The sequence below is a fragment of the Nerophis lumbriciformis genome, linkage group LG11 (genome assembly GCF_033978685.3).
Source record: "Nerophis lumbriciformis linkage group LG11, RoL_Nlum_v2.1, whole genome shotgun sequence".
In the NCBI taxonomy this organism is placed as follows: Eukaryota; Metazoa; Chordata; class Actinopteri; order Syngnathiformes; family Syngnathidae; genus Nerophis; species Nerophis lumbriciformis.
In genome coordinates this window covers 23,968,079-23,988,554 of record NC_084558.2, presented here as the reverse complement: position 1 = coordinate 23,988,554, position 20,476 = coordinate 23,968,079, and the positions used below count along the sequence as shown (strand labels likewise).

General features: G+C 38.9%; 1 protein-coding gene across 3 annotated transcripts in view; it reads left to right on the top strand.

Annotated features, from left to right (window-relative positions):
* tmem94 (transmembrane protein 94) overlaps positions 1 to 20,476 on the top strand; it is a 120,143-nt gene that overhangs the window by 11,149 nt on the left and 88,518 nt on the right. For all 3 annotated transcript variants that reach the window (XM_061967040.2, XM_061967039.2, XM_061967042.2), the window contains exons 4-5: positions 4,658 to 4,785; positions 5,494 to 5,630. In XM_061967040.2, the coding sequence (XP_061823024.2) occupies positions 4,658 to 4,785; positions 5,494 to 5,630 (265 nt within the window). The remainder of the gene's footprint in view (positions 1 to 4,657; positions 4,786 to 5,493; positions 5,631 to 20,476) is intronic.

Here is a 20,476-nt window from a genome sequence, read left to right as displayed (position 1 = left end):
CTTCCATACCATGATGGTAGGGCTGGGCGATATGGCAAAAAAATAATCGTGATTAATTTTAATTATCACAATTTTTTTTTTTAAAGGCGGATTGTCCCGTGCAGGATTATAGCGAGTACCGTTGCTTCCCTACTGTTTACTACTGTGGTATCTTATAAAAAACATTTCCACCATCTTTGATCGAGGTAATATATAATAACAGCTGACAACTGTAATTTTGTTCATATATATGTAATCATATTTACTCCTGCAGCAACCTTACAGGAATCCAGCGCGACTGTCCGTACCTGGTTTTAGGGCCATGGTTTTGTTATCTTTTGATATGTTTTGTGGGGGTAAAGAGAACAACTTTTCTTCATCTCAAAGTTAATAGTTTTTTTTACTTGTGATCACAAACAATATGCAGTTAACTAGGGATGTCCCGATCCGATATTTGGATCGGATCGGCCGCCGATATTTGCCAAAAAATGCGTATCGGCAAGGCATGGGAAAATGCCGATCCAGATCCAGTTTTAAAAAAAAGTCCGGTCCGTGTCTTCCAACGCACCTATTTAAATAATACATTCCACTTTTCTGCTGCTCCCTAATTTCCGTTTCGCATTTTCCAGCACACCTTCAACACATCCACAGGTCTGTGGATTTTCAGGCAGTTGCTTTTAGCTGCTGGCATTACACGACAGGCTCTTCTCACTCTTTCCTGTGTCTCCTTCTCACAGACAGCGAGCGCACCTTCTTACACACGTCACATACTGTCACGTCATACGTCACATACTGTCACGTCATACGTTACGTACGTATACGCCCTCCCCAAGCAGGTAGCAGCATGGCTAACGTTAGCTGTGATGCTAGCGCAGCCGTGCGAGCAACGCTCCCTCTAAGGTGCGCGCCTGTGCAATTGCGCACGGCAAATCTATGCCACGCACAAAGTCAAATAAAAAAATACGCGCATAACAATTTTCGACACACGGACACGACAGAGAAAACAGTTTACGTCATCATTGTTCAAATATTGTAACGTCTGTCGAGACGCTTATCTCCATTCGGTGCCACACGTCCACACCATCAAAATGCAGAGGCAAACATTTCCACATCAACACCGTATGAAAAAAAAATGTGTTTTTTTTAGTTGTGATTTCCTTCTCTGCATGAAAGTTTAAAAGTAGCATATATTAATGCAGTATGAAGAAGAATGTTTTAATGTAGACACATAGAATCATCATACTGCTGTGATTATATGCATCAAGTTATTCATTCATTCAAGGCTAAGGCAAAATATCCACATATATATGGTGTATCGTGACATGGACTAAACATATCCACATATATATGGTGTATCGTGACATGGACTAAACATATCCACATATATATGGTATATCGTGACATGGACTAAACATATCCACATATATATGGTGTATCGTGACATGGCCTTAAAATATCGCAATATTTAAAAAAGGCCATATCGCCCAGCCCTAGTTCAATGATGCCATTTCTGTTTGTCATGTATAATTTTGTCTATTTTGTGTTTATTCTTGAATAAACAGGTCAGTTTCTTGTTACCAACCATTGTGTATTATTCAAACTCCCCTAATTCAGCTGGCTAGTTGTTATCAAGAGTACTAAAACCCTTTTCAACATGATTCTGACAACTAAGTAGGCTAAATAACTTTAAACTTTAATACATGCTCGGATAGGCCAGTATCGGTCAGTATCGGTATCGGTCAGTATCGGTATCGGATCGGAAGTCCATAAACAATATCGGTATCGGATCGGAAGTGCAAAAACCTGGACCGGGACATCCCTACAGTTAACAAAGTATCAGTGGTGTACTGAATACTGTAAGACTTTTATTTCAAGTTAAGATTTACTAAACAACACTTTCAAATGGTAAATTATTATTTGTATTCTTTGATTGCTTGTATAGATCAGTGCTTCCCACCAGTGCTTTGGCAAAGGGCAAACAGTGACCCACATTGTGGAGGTTTTTTTAAAAACCCAATTACAGTATCTTATATTTACAGACCCCAAAACCAGTGACGTTGGCATGTTGTGTAAATAGTAAATAAAATCTAAATACAACGATTTGCAAATCCTTTTCAACCTATATTTAATTGAATAGACTGCAAAGACAAGTCACTTAATGTTCCAACTGGAAAACTTTATTTTTTGCAAATGTTAGCTCATTTGGAATTTGATGCCTGCAACATGTTTAAAAAAGCAAGCACAAGTGGCAAAAAAGAATTAGAATGTTGAGGAATGCTCATCAAACACTTATTTGGAACATCCCACAGGTGAACAGGCTAATTGGGAACAGGTGAGTGCCATGATTGGGTATAAAGGCAGCTTCCATGAAATGCTCAGTCATTCACAAACAAGGATGGGGCGAGGGTCACTACTTTGTGAAGAAATGCGTGCGCAAATTGTCGAACAGTTTAAGAACAACATTTCTCAATGAGCAAGGAATTGAAAGATTTCACCATCTACGGTCCGTAATATCATCAAAAGGTTCAGATAATCTGGAGAAATCACTGCACGTAAGCGATGATATTACGGACATTCGATGATGCGGTACTGCATCAAAAAGCGACATCAGTGTGTAAAGGATATCACCACATGGGCTCAGGAACACTTCAGAAAACCACTGTCAGTAACTACAATTTGTCGCTACATCTGTAAGTGCAAGTTAAAACTCTACTATGCAAAGCGAAAGCCATTTATCAACAACACCCAGAAACGCTGCCGGCTCCGCTGGGCTCGAGCTCATTTAAGATGGACTGATGCAAAGTGGAAAAGTGTTCTGGGGTGTGACGAGTCCACATTTCAAACTGTTTTTGGAAAGTGTGGACGAGGGAAAGAACCATCCGGATTGTTATAGGCTCAAAGTTCAAAAGCCAGCATATGTGATGGTATGGGGGTGTATTAGTGCCCAAGGCATGGGTTACTTACACACCTGTGAAGGCACCATTAATGCTGAAAGCTACATACAGGTTTTGGAGCAACATATGTTGCCATCCAAGCAACGTTATCATAGACGCCCCTGCTTATTTCAGCAAGACAATGCCAAGCCATGTGTTACAACAGCGTGGCTTCGTAGTAAAAGAGTGCGGGTACTAGACTGGCCTGCCTGTAGTCCAGACCTGTCTCCCATTGAAAATGTGTGGCGCAATATGAAGCCTAAAATACCACAACGAAGACCCCAGAATGTTGAACAACTTAAGCTGTACATCAAGCAAGAATGGAAAATAATTCCACTTGAAAAGCTTCAAAAATTGGTCTCCTCAGTTTCCAATTGTTTACTGAGTGTTGTTAAAAGGAAAGGCCAAGTAACACAGTGGTAAAAATGGTTGTGAGTGTTGCTGCCATTAAATTCTAAGATAATGATTATTTGCAAAAAAAAATATGTTTCTCAGTTCGAACATTAAATATCTTGTCTTTGCAGTGTATTCAATTGAATATAAATTGAAAAAGATTTGCAAATCATTGTATTCTGTTTTTATTTACGAATTACACAACGTGCCAACTTCACTGGTTTTGGGTTTTGTACACTCCAAGATATTATCAATAGCTAATGACATATTTTTTACCACTTTGTAGTTTTACGTTTTTCACCACGTATACAGCTACTCCTCCTCTGTTCTTGTTGGTTCTGTTGATATAATTTAGTTCATATCCTTCCAAGTAAAAATCCATTCCTTTTTTAGCATCTATCCATGGGTCTGAGATAGCGATAACTTTTAAGGTTTTCTTGAATTGTTCCAAAAAATGCTTCACATTGTTGTACTTTGCATAGAAACTTTTGCTGTTTATATTAATAATCGACAGTTTGTCGATTTTAATGTTCCTGTTATATTGTTTGTCTGTATAATAAAAACAATTATTCCTGGTATGAAATAAAAAAATTGTATCTTAAACTATATACTTACCTAATTCTGGACTTATGTGATCTATGCTGCTGAAGGTTATCAGTTTTATATATTTCTGTTCAGCAATCTTTTGGGTTGTCTCATGAATGTCTAGTAAGTGTAGATGAATGTGTACCTGAATAAGGATCTTCTTGTTTGGTAATCCCTTGGAGCATTGCAATTTTGTAGTTGAATGTCAATGTTTGTTTTCCGTCAGACTCCATTATCGTTGTTGTGGTTGCTCTGGGAGTTCTAATATTTGTCCAGATCTTTGATGTTTTTGACAACTAGGACTCTTGCTTCTGGAGCCCCATTTAGTTTAATTTATATTTTGCAGTTGGCGCTCCAAGTTCCCTAAATTATCCCCTGTTTCCTCAAGTCACATGCTTTCTTGGCGATTTCAGCATTGTGTTTATTTAGTTTCTGCCATATTAATGTGTATATAATGCTTGTTTTGCTTTAGTTCATATTCAATTATTATGAGGTCCATGAAACACAATTTCTTATCCACAGTAATGTTTCTTATGAATCATTATGCATGTGTTGTTTGTGCTTGTTTTTTTTAAATATAACTTGGTTTAAGGAGTTTAGTATAAGAACTTTTAGAACATAATTTTGAGCACATTTAAAAATACCATGACAATAATGATAACCGTGATAATTTTTGTCACAATAATTGTAATAACACATTTTCATACAGTGAAATCCCTTGTCTGGAAGGAGCCAGCAAAACGTATAACTATTCTGTCTTTTGTCAGGAAAACTGGGTAAATAGTTTCCTTTACCATGGAAACCGCCACTCCTGTTTGCACTGGCCAGGAGCTGCTCTCACTATTTTGGTGGCACTGGGATTCTTGTGTTGTTATGGCAGCCAGCCAAAAGGCAGGTAGGTCCCTGGTTTTTCATCCATCCATCCATTTTCTACCGCTTATTCCCTTCAGGGTCGCGGGGGGCGCTGGAGCCTATCTCAGCTACAATCGGGCGGAAGGCGGGGTACACCCTGGACAAGTCGCCACCTCATCACAGGGCCAACACAGATAGACAGAAAACATTCACTCTCACATTCACACACTAGGGCCAATTTAGTGTTGCCAATCAACGTATCCTCAGGTGCATGTCTTTGGAGGTGGGAGGAAGCCGGAGTACCCGTAGGGAACCCACGCAGTCACAGGGAGTCTGGTTTTTCAATCGTCTTATATAATAGGTCCGGATCAATTAAGTTAACTGTAAGATATTTTGGATTTGTATCAAGCCTTCCTTTTTTGATAGTTTATTTTCTCTATTAGACAACTAAATGAACAGTTGAATTTAATGCGTCTGTATTACTACATGTATTGCTTCTTCTGCTCTAAACCCTCTGACATCACGTGATGTGCACCTCTAACCAAAAACTTTAACCTTGCATTGCGGCGGACTGCAAAGACTTTGACTCATTTTTTTTTGTGTAAAATTTACATACTTTTTCGAGCATGTATAAGACTGTCTTCGCAAATGCCTTCCAGCTGATTTTAGATCATCATTTGCAATACAAGTTGTTCCTCACTTAAGTTTTTATAGATATAATTTTTTCACTGCAAATGTTTCTACCTTTCAGTTTTGGTATTGAGCTGGTCAATGCGACTGCTGTCATCATCCTTTTGCTGGTGAATCTGCTGCTGGTCAAACGACAAGAGCTACTCAAAAGGAGTGAGATGGTCCGTCGTCTCAAAAGCATCGTCATACAGCTTAGTGGTAAGTCAGACATGTTCGGTTCAGTTTTCTCTCAAAACACACACACCAAAGAAATAATGCAGGGTCCTTCTTCATCTGTGTACTGTATAGCCTATAACCACTGCATGGGGTCTATTTTATGTGGAGTTAAACAGTATAGCCACACTTTGTTCTTGATGCAACAGTATGAGGCACTGTGGATGGTTATACTGTATGTGTTTGTGCGTTATGAGCAAAAGACCAGTAAATGGCTAATCTTATCTCTCATTCTTATTTATTGCAATTTAAATTGAATGATGCCCTGAACATAAAGAGTAGCGATGAGAAATAAAAAACGGTGTCAGTATTTGAGAGGCATTCAGCTTGGAGAGAAAATGTGTTTATATCAGATTCCTCAAATTCTGTCTGATCTAATGAATATTATAACTTTCCACAGCTCTTTCGTGTTGTTGGTAATGTGTTTAAATGGCATCTGCTTTGGTTCTTGTGTTTATCGTGATCATCATCATCAATTGTAATTTTAGACACACCTTGTATAACAGAAAGATCAACACACACACACAAGACACAAACGAAAATGTTCATCCACTGCCATATAGACTTAAGGCCCCAGTGTTTCCACGGACTCAAGTAGAACCTAACCGCTCTGTACAGCATTGGTCAGAGTATGTTGGCCTACACTTGCATCGTATGTGAGGTTGCAAAGCACAACAGCACAGCGTTAACAAACATCTGTTTGACCACTGGTCCAGCAAGGCATCTGAAGCAGCATTCTCATATCATCATTGAATGCCACCTTCATACTGCTTTTTTGTAGTGAAGTACAATATGCTTTAAAAAGTTAAGATATTGAACAGATAGAACACTTACGAGCAAGTATGTTGGATTGTGCATAGTCCATACACCGTTGCCTGTCGATGTGTCTGTCATCTGACAGGTCAGTGGATACTGTATGTAGTGTCCCAAGTATTTAATCTTATCACAGACTTTAAAGATGTGGCCTGACAAAGTAAGTCAGTGTTCAGTGTTTTCTTTACTCCTAATGATCATGATATTACCTCTTTTTTTTTTTTGATTGAGCAAGAGCCTTAACAATTACTGAAGACCGTGTGCACATAAAATCACTAATAGTCAGTATCTGGTGGTTTATGGTAGTTTTGCCAACCTGACAGCCAGTCTTACAATTGTTTCACAACTAAGATAAATCGTTCATATAGAGTGGTACCTCAACCTGAGTATTTTCAGATACTCTCTCTAGTTTTTTTATGATTGACTTGCGAGCATAGTTTAAGCTACAAGCCTCAACGCTACTACAAAAGAACGTCCAAAAATTTGTCTCAAAACATCCGGTCTCCTCGCATTAGTCTAGCTACAGATCGACATATCTTTGTTTTCCAACCATGGGAACTGAGAAAAAAAAGACTGTCAAGTACTAGCTGAGAAAAAGAGGCAGCTATTCATTGAATCAAAGAAATATATACTATCATGACCGACGAGCGGCCGACATAGCTACGCAGTTTGAGTCTAGCAATGCTTGTATGCACCATGCTGGAAGCGAGAGGAGCCAGCTATTGCGCTGGCAAAAACGTCAAAAAAAAACTTTTTGAGTCACGGAAATTTGGAGAAGCTATGTTTGACGGAGAAATAGGAAGAAGGAGCAACACTTTTTAGAAGTTTGTTCTCACAGTAGACAACCATTGTTCAGAGCGGTACATCTCACAAGATCTCCCCGCACCAGGACAGCGCAGTGAAGGCTCAGTCAGGGAGAGCTCTAGAGGAACATTTTCTACCACCAACATGAAACCAACATCTCTGCGGACCACAGCAATTGCTGCATTTCATCACTTATAGTGATGAGTAAAGACATTGTTTTCCACACATTATATTCTAATAAACAGAATATATTATCTGTGTATTTTATGTGAATATTTTTTTTGTTTTCCATACAAATTAATTCACTATAGTTATTTGTTCCACTATTGAATTGTTTTCAAACAATATTATCTAAAATTTTGCTGATCTTTTTAAAAGGCATGTTGCATGGTAAGATTGTGGTGTTTTGGCTGGGCCAAGCACTGATTAAATCAATTTCAATTCATTCCGTCGGCTCAATGTGTCAACAATAGAAGCATAAGCTAGCATTAGCTCACGGCGCTGCTAAAATAGGCCATCCACGTTAGCCTTTATAATAACAATATCACTCATATTTGGCTATTTTCAGGTAACAACTTGTACATGGAGAATTGTTGGCGGTTTTTGGACATTTTTAAACGGTATAATGGGCGCAATAGAGGACCCTCGATCTGTTGACTCAATTGTTAGCGATTCATTTACAATTTCAATTGCATAAAAAAAGCCAAGCATATGTGTGCTTGTCTTACATAAGGATTGTGAATAATGAAAACAGCATATCTCTTTCCAATGTTTGTGTATTTCCAGTATGACCTATCTGATGATATGGTCAGAGTGCAGAAGCGTTGCTACAGTGACGTAGAATCTACGGAAATTGCTTAAGTTATTCAAAGCGGAATATTCAACATGGCCGACTGAATTTGTGGCATTTTGTAATGTTTAGACCAGGATAGTCAAACTCATTTTATCTCAGGGACCGCATGGAGGAAAAAGTATTGCCACATGGGTCGGACAGGTAAAAACCATGGCATAATAACTTAAAAATAAAACTATGACAATTTCAGATAGTTTTCTTTGTTTTATCAAAATAAAGTTCAAACAAGCACATTCTGAAATGTACATATCAAAAATAATCATCTTGACAAAACACTTCAAGTTGATGGAAAATTCTGAGGATAAAATGGTGCAGTTTCAAAAACACCATGAAGAACACAATAAACTTAGACTTAATCTGTTTATCTACAGAGCAATTAAACGTTGAGTCACATCACGTTTAGGATTGAACGAAAAAACAAACAAAGCATAAATAAAACGCTTCTTTGTATCAACTACCTAATTTGTCATCTCCACATATTAATCATGTGTTAACTCAACAAACCATACAAACTGAGGTAGAAACTGTTCAAGAGGGTTGGTTGAGTTACTCTCTGCCCTTTAGGCATCACTGTGTATTGATAGAAAAATAAAACCTGTGCAATGTGTGAACAATTTCAACAAACCAAAAATAAAAACTTGGTATCGCAGTAAATCACACACTGTTTACTTTCTTGAAATTTGCACAGAAGACAATCATTTTCACAGAACTATATCATTGTGCAGTGTATCATGCAGCATTTTAGGTGTGGATACCAATTGTTCATTTCACTCCGGTTTGTTTTATGTTGGGTCGAGGGGGAGGAGTCGAAGCCCCACTTTACTGTGTACCTCTTGCTTGGTATACTTGCTAGCCCCAGTATAAACTATTTGCTTGACGAACAGAATTGCTATTGCGACATCCAGTGGACACATTTAGAACAACAGTTTCTTTAATTTAAAAATGCAGCTCAATTTTACACTTGTTAAATTCATCTCGTGGGCCGGATTGAACCTGTTTGTGGGCCTGATCCGGGCCGCATATTTGACATATCTAGTTTAGACGGTATTTTCACATGCTTTGCGGATTGTAGATACAATTGGACATGGTTTAATAGATACAATGAAACACAATTAAGTATATAAAGTCAACTTGACTTTTCAGCTCTACTGGTACTTTAAAATAAGAGTATTCCGAGTTCGATCTTGATTGTGCTGGTAGATTGAGGAGGTACCACTGTACTGCAAATACTGTACAAATTAAAAAGAAAAAGAGACAAAATACTACCTTGTGGAGGAGATGAAACCGTTTTTCCATTTTAGACAGACTGCTGAGCATGCCAAAACACTCAAATTCTCAAATATTTTGGAACTACTCTGAAGTGCAATTTGTATAACACATGTTCATGATTTACATGATCAAAGCTTTTGAGGCATCAATAAAACATACAAATTGTTGTGTAAGTTTTTTTTTGGGATGTGACTTTTTTTTGCTATACTTAAGGATATAAGGAAATATACATTATTGTCATTGCACAAGTTCAACAAAATTTCAATTTTTAGCACACACCCGTTAAAGAGTAGACATGCATTGCAGAGGGTCACAAAACAGGAACGCTGATGGGTCGCCACTTATGGCGCCCTGTAAAAGGTGGGAAAGTTGGGGGGGAGGAATGATTTTTAAGAAGTTTATCCCAGACTAGGCTCAGCGGGGCTCAGTCTGGGGTGAGGGGGGAAAAAAATTGATAGCCACAATAAGCACATTTACACATGTTACGACACAGAAACCACGAGAATTGCAACAGTGTGAAGGGGGGCTCTGGTGACGAAGCTGCAGCCCTTCTGGCACTGCTCCGGCCATCCGTAGCACCTCAGGAGTTAAGCAGTGGCAAAGGAGGGGGTGGGGGCATGTGTGCCAATGTGCAGTACAAGGTGTTTGTGTTATTATGTCTAGGTAGGTTGTGAGTTCAAACCCCGGCCGAGTCATACCAAAGACTATAAAAATGGGACCCATTACCTCCCTGCTTGGCACTCAGAATCAAGGGTTGGAATTGGGGGTTAAATCACCAAAAATGATTCCCGGGCGCAGCCACCGCTGCTGCTCACTGCTCCCCTCACCTCCCAGGGGGTGATCTAGGGTGATGGGTCAAATGCAGAGAATAATTTCGCCACACCTAGTGTGTGTGTGACAATCATTGGTACTTTAACTTTAATTATAGGCCTGGAGCCGCTTTGCAGGGACGGCGAACAGAGTTCAACTCACCAGGTGTTGTTGACAGGAAAATAATTTGTTGCATCTTCCCTGCACTGTCCTCCAGTGGAATCTTGAAGCAACAACTTTTCCAGGTCGCTTGCAGCCAGGGAAAGCAATCCATATTAAAATGTTTGTTTTTTGAGCGGGCAAAAACTAATTTAAACTTTTCACTTTAATTATCTATTTCTGGTCCTTAAATTCATCATACTTCACCGTGCAGAGCAGTGTCTCCAAGATGTTGTCCAGAGTATGATTCAGTAGGGCTCGGCAATATGACTGAAAACTATAACACAATTTACCTTGTTTATACGGATTGATATCGATAAGTATTGATACTTTTTATGACTTATTTAAGCCTGCCAATAAATACAGTAAAACATATTCCAGCTTCACAAGGGTGCTGTTTATCACTGGAGAGATTGTCTGGGAGCCAGGTAGGAGCAGCTAATGTAATAAAATAGTTCAAGTAGATTTGAAGGTCGTTGCAGATTTGAGGAACTAGATAGCAGTAGTGTATAAGTTATTGAACACTACACAGTAGTTTGGGAAGCAACTAATTAAACCGACACATTGGAAGTGTCAGGATGTTGCCACACTGCATTAAAACCAACAAAACTAAAGACAAGTTCCTATTAAGTTGATATATCAAGATATTACAGTTTCTCTTCTCACGCCATGCAGTGAATTCACAGCCAGATTGAAAGATGGCGCAACCACACTAGTTTTGTGTGTGTGTGTGTGTGTGTGTGTGTGCGTGCGTGCGTGCGTGCGTGCGTGCGTATGAGGGGCCGTTAGGGACATAATTCAGAATTACCTCTTACATACACTACTGAAATGCTCTCACATAAACAACTGAAATGTTTTTCTTTTATACACACTACTGAAACACTCTTATAAACACTACTGAAATGCTCTTACATACACTACTGAAATGCTCTCACATAAACAACTGAAATCTTTTTCTTTTATACACACTACTGAAACACTCTTATAAACACTACTGAAATGCTCTTATAAACACTACTGAAACACTCTTATAAACACAACTGAAACACTCTTACATACACTACCGAAATGCTCTTATAAACACTACTGAAACGCTCTTATAAACACTACTGAAATGCTCTTATAAACACTACTGAAATGCTCTTATAAACACTACTGAAATGCTCTTACATATACTACTGAAACTCTTATAAACACTACTGAAACACTCTTATAAACACTACTGAAACATTCTTACATACACTACTGAAACACTCTTATAAACACTACTGAAACATTCTTACATACACTACTGAAACACTCTTATAAACACTACTGAAACATTCTTACATACACTACTGAAACACTCTTATAAACACTACTGAAACATTCTTACATACACTACTGAAACACTCTTATAAACACTACTGAAACATTCTTACATACACTACTGAAACACTCTTATAAACACTACTGAAATGTTTTTGTCTCACGCACACACACACACGCACACACACCTGGAATTATTTTTCACTAGTATGTATAAACGGATTTCACCTGTGTGTGTGTGTGCTTTTTACACGTCCGTGTGAGAGACAACAATTTCAGTAGTATGTGTGCAAAGATTTCAGTTATGTGTATGAGTGCATCTTACCAGTGTGTATGCGAGCATTTTACCAGTGTGTGTAAGAGCATCTTACTAGTGTGTGTGAGCGATGTTGCATTCCGGTTCCGGTCACCAATAATCCCCGCCCCTTTTCAGACAAGTTTTTATTTTATTTTTTTTATTTTTATTTTTTTTTTAAAGCCAAGTTGTTGACAAAATGTCTGCCAACAAGTAGCTTAACCGAGGCGGGAGCTCCACTTCATAATTTGAGGGCTTCAGCGGAGAATATAAGAACACTTTCAATGCAACAAGGGTTGGGCTGCCGCCGTGGGTCGCCCCTGCAGGACGCGGCACCTGAGCGGCCACACAGGTGCCTTTCTCCTCCCGACAGCCAAGCAGCCTGGAGCAAATGTTACCTTGCGAGTTTACACTGCAGCATCATCAAGTGCAACGTTTCAGTTCATGGACATCGAAGCAAGAGGAGGAAAAGGTAATTAGACATTATTTATTTCTAAATGATTGTTGAATCCCTCGAAATGTAAGGCGACATGGCATTGTAGTGCGCTACAATGGCAACATGTCGAAATGTGAGTCACGTCGTGGTACGTCAGTAGCTAATCAAATACTAATGATAATGGATTACAATTATTTAGCGTTTTTGTATCGACTTGATAAGGGTCCCCAAACTACGGCCCGCGGGCCGGTTACGGTCCACCAAAGTCCAACATCTGGTCCGCTGGGGGGAAAAAAAGTTGTATTATTATTTTCAATCTGTCTTTTCTAATCCATTTTTTGGTGTCCCCTAGCCGCTCAGGCTAATCATATGGTCAACAATGCATTTTCCCGTATGACTTATATTGTCTTGGCTGTTTTCATGTGATCTGATTGTTACATTCTTATTCCAGAGTCACCACACAGCTGCGTGACCATTTCAACAAGGACGGGATAAACAACCTCTGGATTCATGGAACTTCTCTGCACACAAATATATTAATTGGAATATTCAATACATTTCACATAAACATATTAAATATCCTTTTTTTTTTGCTCAAAAAAGGTTCCTTATGCCTCATTGGCGTTGTTAGGCCTGTTTTAGGGGGGCTCAAGCCCCCCTAAAATATTCTTAAGCCCCCCTAAATAATTTGGGGACAATTTTTTTTTTTTTCTTTTACAAATACATGCCGACATATTCATTATAAAGTGGCCCGAATATGAGTTTAAATAAATAATTATATAACCTGTCATTATTCACTCAGTTTCCCCTCACTTCATAGCGTAAGGTAGAGAGCCCCTTTAGTGCGTCGGTATCCAATCCATTCCACTTGTTCATATAGAAAATGCCCACATCACTCAAAATCCAGTCCGCATTTTCTTTGCGACCTTGCATATATATATATATATATATATATATATATATATATATATATATATATATAAATATAAGAAAAACCCAGACACCATCTGTGTAGTCATTTTTCTCCTGCGTGGACTTCCGTCTTCCTTTACAATGAGTGAAACCTTGCACGAAACCTTGTGTCTGCAATTGTAAATAATTTAGTTTTTAAGTTTTGTGTTTCTGGTAGAGTCTATATAAAGTAATATACATTAGCCTATTGTTAAAATAATGAAAAAAACATCATTAAATATATTTGTTTTATTGTATTGTATTTTCAGAGGGAGGAAAAACCAAGACATTTAATATCAAATGTAAAATTAATAAATGCATAAAAAGAAAAACAATGGTTAAAAGCCATTGTCCCGGGAGCATTTCATTTCGTCACGTGCATTTTTTTTTACCGTCCCCGGGACTACGTTAATCTCAAGGCCTGGAAGTTACATTTTATTGTTTGCATTATTTGTTTCAGCATTGCACTTTGAAGATGATCCCTCAACTCTTTGACAGCTTTGGCTCTTTTTCAGATCAGCAGACGGACTCTACGTCTTTCTTATTTACAGTATATATAAACCTTTCTCATTTCTATTCAGACTATATATATATATATATATATATATATATATATATATATATATATATATATATATATATGTCTTAATAAGGTTATCCAAAAAATAGTGCTCGATACCGTAGTAGAGCGCAATATATGTATGTGTGGGAAAAAAATCACAAGACTATTTCATCTCTACAGGCCTGTTTCATGAGGGGGGGTACCCTCAATCATCAGGAGATTTTAATGGGAGCATTCGCATACCATGGTTTATATAGGGCACAGAGTGGGTGGGTACAGGCTGGCGTAGGGGCGTGGTGATTGGCTCATGTGTTACCTAGGAGGTGTTTCCGTCTATGGCGGCATGCTGTTACAATTTCGCTGCGCTTGTTGAAGGATGACAGGTCTGGACGGTAAATAATAAACAGTTTCTCTTTCAAGCATAGGTTGCATCTTTTATTACCACTATTGTAAGGTGTGCTGGATGCAAGAATTTGCCATGTTATTGAATATTCAACATTATTGTCTTTGAGGTCCCAAATGTGTTTGCTGAGTTCTGTGGTATTTCGCAGGTTTTTGTTCCTGAAAGAAGCCTTGTGATTGTTCCATCTGGTTTTGAATTCTCCCTCGGTTAATCCTACATATGTGTCGGATGTGTTAATGTCCTTGCGTATTACCTTAGATTGGTAGACAACTGATGTTTGTAAGCACCCCCCGTTGAGAGGGCAATCAGGTTTCTTTCGGCAGTTACAGCTTTTGTTGGTTTTGGAGTCGCTCTGTCTGGGGGCCGACGGCTCATTTGCAATTGTTTTGTTGTGGTTTGAGATGATTTGTCGTATATTGTTCATGCAGCTGTAGCTCAATTTAATGTTGTTCTTGTTGAATACTTTTCTTAGGGTGTTGTCTTTGGGAAAGTGTTTGTCAATCAGATTGAGGAATTTGTGTCCAATGTTAGTTGAGACGTTTTTGCTGTATGGGGGGTTGTACCAGATGATGTCGTTCCGTTTTCTGTTCTTTTTTGGCTGGTTTCCTGGCGTGGGTTCATAGGTGAGGGTGAAATTGTATCCGCTTTCATCAAGGGCTTTTTGGTACGGGGGGGTTGCTTGGTCAAATTCAGCTTTGCTAGATGACAGCATCGATAGCCTTTTATTGATTCCGGTAGGTATTCTTTTCGTGGTGGTGGGTGGGTGGTTGCTGTCATGGTGCACGTATTGGAGTGTTGTGTTGGGTTTCGTGAATGGTTGGTAGCTGTTATTTCTCAGGTTGAAAGTGACGTCAAGGAAGTTGACGGTTTGCTTGTTGGCTTCAATCGTGATCCGTAGGCCGTTCTCTTTGAAAATTTGGCATATGCGCTTCTTGGTATTCTCGCTGCTCCTTGGCGAGGCGCGACACACTGCCAGTCCGTCATCACGGTAAACACCAAGGTTCAGATTGAGGCTAGCGAACTGGGAGAGGAGGAAACTCCCAACGAGTTCACACGTTTCTGCTCCGTCAAAACTTCCCATAGTGACGTCAAATGTTGCATTGTTCTTTTTTTGCCATGGTGTACTGTTGTGGATGAGAATGGAGTTTTTTGCGTGGATGATGATGTTTCTTTCGTTGCCTGTGATTGAGTCGTAGTCTGAGGCGAAGTCTAGTGCTTGAGTCAGTAGGTCTTGCGTGATGGAAGGGTAAAATTCCTCGATATCAAAGGAGATAAAGTTGTGCTGTTGTTTGTCTTGGATGTTGTTGAACCATTTGATTACTGCTGCTGTATTTCTCCATTGGTTGAGTGGTGTTTTGCGCAACCCAACACCTTACAGAACATCCACCTGGAAAATAAAAGGATCGCGGCTGAACTGGACATTGAGGACAGGGTGGACGCCACAGCCAACAAGGAAGCCTTCATCACATTGAAGGACCACAAACCCAACTTCGCAAATAACCCAACATGCCGACTAATAAACCCAACTAAATCTGAAATAGGAAAAATCAGCAAAATAATCCTGGACAGAGTCAACACAAAAATCAAGGACAAAACACCACTCAACCAATGGAGAAATACAGCAGCAGTAATCAAATGGTTCAACAACATCCAAGACAAACAACAGCACAACTTTATCTCCTTTGATATCGAGGAATTTTACCCTTCCATCACGCAAGACCTACTGACTCAAGCACTAGACTTCGCCTCAGACTACGACTCAATCACAGGCAACGAAAGAAACATCATCATCCACGCAAAAAACCCCATTCTGATCCACAACAGTACACCATGGCAAAAAAAGAACAATGCAACATTTGACGTCACTATGGGAAGTTTTGACGGAGCAGAAACGTGTGAACTCGTTGGGAGTTTCCTCCTCTCCCAGCTCGCTAGCCTCAATCTGAACCTTGGTATTTACCGTGATGACGGACTGGCAGTGTGTCGCGCCTCGCCAAGGAGCAGCGAGAATACCAAGAAGCGCATATGCCAAATTTTCAAAGAGAACGGCCTACGGATCACGATTGAAGCCAACAAGCAAACCGTCAACTTCCTTGACGTCACTTTCAACCTGAGAAATAACAGCTACCAACCATTCACGAAACCCAACACAACACTCCAATACGTGCACCATGACAGCAACCACCCACCCACCACCACGAAAAGAATACCTACCGGAATCAATAAAAGGCTATCGATGCTGTCATCTAGCAAAGCTGAATTTGACCAAGCAACCCCCCCGTACCAAAAAGCCCTTGATGAAAGCGGATACAATTTCACCCTCACCTATGAACCCACGCCAGGAAACCAGCCAAAAAAGAACAGAAAACGGAACGACATCATCTGGTACAACCCCCCATACAGCAAAAACGTCTCAACTAACATTGGACACAAATTCCTCAATCTGATTGACAAACACTTTCCCAAAGACAACACCCTAAGAAAAGTATTCAACAAGAACAACATTAAATTGAGCTACAGCTGCATGAACAATATACGACAAATCATCTCAAACCACAACAAAACAATTGCAAATGAGCCGTCGGCCCCCAGACAGAGCGACTCCAAAACCAACAAAAGCTGTAACTGCCGAAAGAAACCTGATTGCCCTCTCAACGGGGGGTGCTTACAAACATCAGTTGTCTACCAATCTAAGGTAATACGCAAGGACATTAACACATCCGACACATATGTAGGATTAACCGAGGGAGAATTCAAAACCAGATGGAACAATCACAAGGCTTCTTTCAGGAACAAAAACCTGCGAAATACCACAGAACTCAGCAAACACATTTGGGACCTCAAAGACAATAATGTTGAATATTCAATAACATGGCAAATTCTTGCATCCAGCACACCTTACAATAGTGGTAATAAAAGATGCAACCTATGCTTGAAAGAGAAACTGTTTATTATTTACCGTCCAGACCTGTCATCCCTCAACAAGCGCAGCGAAATTGTAACAGCATGCCGCCATAGACGGAAACACCTCCTAGGTAACACATGAGCCAATCACCACGCCCCTACGCCAGCCTGTACCCACCCACTCTGTGCCCTATATAAACCATGGTATGCGAATGCTCCCATTAAAATCTCCTAATGATTGAGGGTACCCCCCCTCATGAAACAGGCCTGTAGAGATGAAATAGTCTTGTGATTTTTTCCCCACACATACATATATATATATATATATATATATATTATATTTAAGCCAGATTATCCCGATCCAGATATTACTTTAATTCAAGTAACTAAGTAATATTTCCAGGGCTTTAATTTACAACCATTTTAGTCACATATGTGCCCAAAATGTAATCTGTGCAACTTCAAAATATTTGGGAACAAACAATTATTGTATTGTGAGCTAAAGTGGTGGCATTAGCCTCTATGTTGTGAAGTAATAACATAGAGGCTAATGCCATGACTTTCATTGTGTTTCAGTGTATCTTGAAGGATCATGCAAGTAATTGTTTCTTGTTGATGCTGTAAATAAAATATCACTGTGCAAAGCCATGTTTGTTGTTGTACTGAACACAGATTGAAAATAAACCGACTGAAATAATAATAATAACAATAAATTATTTATAAGTCTTTGTTAGCCGTTTGTGAAGTGTTTTGCTCGTGCGCTACGTTCGCTCGCATCCTGTGCATCTCCTGGGGGCTAAGCCCCCCCTGTCCTTAAAAGCTAGTGACGCCCCTGTTATGCCTTATTATTTATATACTTTTCAATGCTTCTTGTAGTCAGACAATATATATTGTTTGTCTAAATATATAGTTTAAGTTAATGTGTTAATATTTACACCTAGCCTAAATACAATAATCATAAGACAAAAAAATTGTGTAGCACAAACATTTGGGACAAGTTTGGGGAGATTTTGACAAAGTGTGTGTGATGGTGGGGGCTGGATGACATTACTCGTCAGAACATAAAATAACTTAAAAACCTCAACAGTAGAAACATAAATGTTTACAGCACAAACATATTGCAGTGTTATTTTGATATTTGCAATAATAAAGTGGGCAACTTCATATATGTCTGTATAACAGGTTCCTTATTTATTTATTTTTTACAAAATGTTAATTTGCAGAATACACTGCACAAGAGAAGAAAACATTTTAACAAACCTTATATATCACATATTGTTCACTGAATAAAGTTCAGAATTGAAGTGAAAATGTCTATTCCATAGTTGCCATCATTTTCAAGTGGGTTCACTTGTTGAAAAATGTTCATTGTTGTCTCATTAATGTTTACATCTATGTCTGGAATTACACACCGACAAGTATTGAAAGCATATGAATAATAAGACATAAGGAACCTTTCTGAGCCAAAAAAGGTTGTTTTCAACACACTGTTGAAAATAATAATCACAATGTTTCTATGTGAAATTTATTGAATATTCCAATTAATATATTTGTGTGCAGAGAAGTTCCATGAATCCAGAGGTTGTTTATTCTGTCCTTGTTGAAATGGTCACGCAGCTGTGTGGTGACTCTGAAATAAGAATGTAACAATCAGATCACATGAAAACAGCCAAGACAATATAAGTCATACAGGGAAATGCATTGTTGACCATATGATTAGCCTGAGCGGCTAGGGGACACCAAAAAATGGATTAGAAAAGACAGATTGAAAATAATAATACAACTTTTTTTTTTTCCAGCGGACCAGATGTTGGACTTTGGTGGACCGTAACCGGCCCGCTGGCCGTAGTTTGGGGACCCCTTATCAAGTCGATACAAAAACGCTAAATAATTGTAATCCATTATCATTAGTATTTGATTAGCTACTGACGTACCACGACGTGACTCACATTTCGACATGTTACCATTGTAGCGCACTACAATGCCATGTCGCCTTACATTTCGAGGGATTCAACAATCATTTAGAAATAAATAATGTCTAATTACCTTTTCCTCCTCTTGCTTCGATGTCCATGAACTGAAACGTTGCACTTGATGATGCTGCAGTGTAAACTCGCAAGGTAACATTTGCTCCAGGCTGCTTGGCTGTCGGGAGGAGAAAGGCACCTGTGTGGCCGCTCAGGTGCCGCGTCCTGCAGGGGCGACCCACGGCGGCAGCCCAACCCTTGTTGCATTGAAAGTGTTCTTATATTTTCCGCTGAAGCCCTCAAATTATGAAGTGGAGCTCCCGCCTCGGTTAAGCTACTTGTCGGCAGACATTTTGTCAACAACTTGGCTTTAAAAAAAAAAAAAAAACTTGTCTGAAAAGGGGCGGGGATTATTGGTGACCGGAACCGGAATGCAACATCGCTCACACACACTAGTAAGATGCTCTTACACACACTGGTAAAATGCTCGCATACACACTGGTAAGATGCACTCATACACATAACTGAAATCTTTGCACACATTCTACTGAAATTGTTGTCTCTCACACGGACGTGTAAAAAGCACACACACACACACAGGTGAAATCCGTTTATACATACTAGTGAAAAATAATTCCAAGTGTGTGTGCGTGTGTGTGTGTGCGTGAGACAAAAACATTTCAGTAGTGTTTAAGAGTGTTTCAGTAGTGTATGTAAGAATGTTTCAGTAGTGTTTATAAGAGTGTTTCAGTAGTGTATGTAAGAATGTTTCAGTAGTGTTTATAAGAGTGTTTCAGTAGTGTATGTAAGAATGTTTCAGTAGTGTTTATAAGAGTGTTTCAGTAGTGTATGTAAGAATGTTTCAGTAGTGTTTATAAGAGTGTTTCAGTAGTGTATGTAAGAATGTTTCAGTAGTGTTTATGAGTGTTTCAGTAGTGTTTATAAGAGTTTCAGTAGTATATGTAAGAGCATTTCAGTAGTGTTTATAAGAGCATTTCAGTAGTGTTTATAAGAGCATTTCAGTAGTGTTTATAAGAGTGTTTCAGTAGTATATGTAAGAGCATTTCAGTAGTGTTTATAAGAGCATTTCAGTAGTGTTTATAAGAGCGTTTCATTAGTGTTTATAAGAGCGTTTCAGTAGTGTTTATAAGAGTATTTCAGTAGTGTATGGAAGAGTGTTTCAGTTGTGTTTATAAGAGTGTTTCAGTAGTGTTTATAAGAGCATTTCAGTAGAGTTTATAAGAGTGTTTCAGTAGTGTGTATAAAAGAAAAATATTTCAGTTGTTTATGTGAGAGC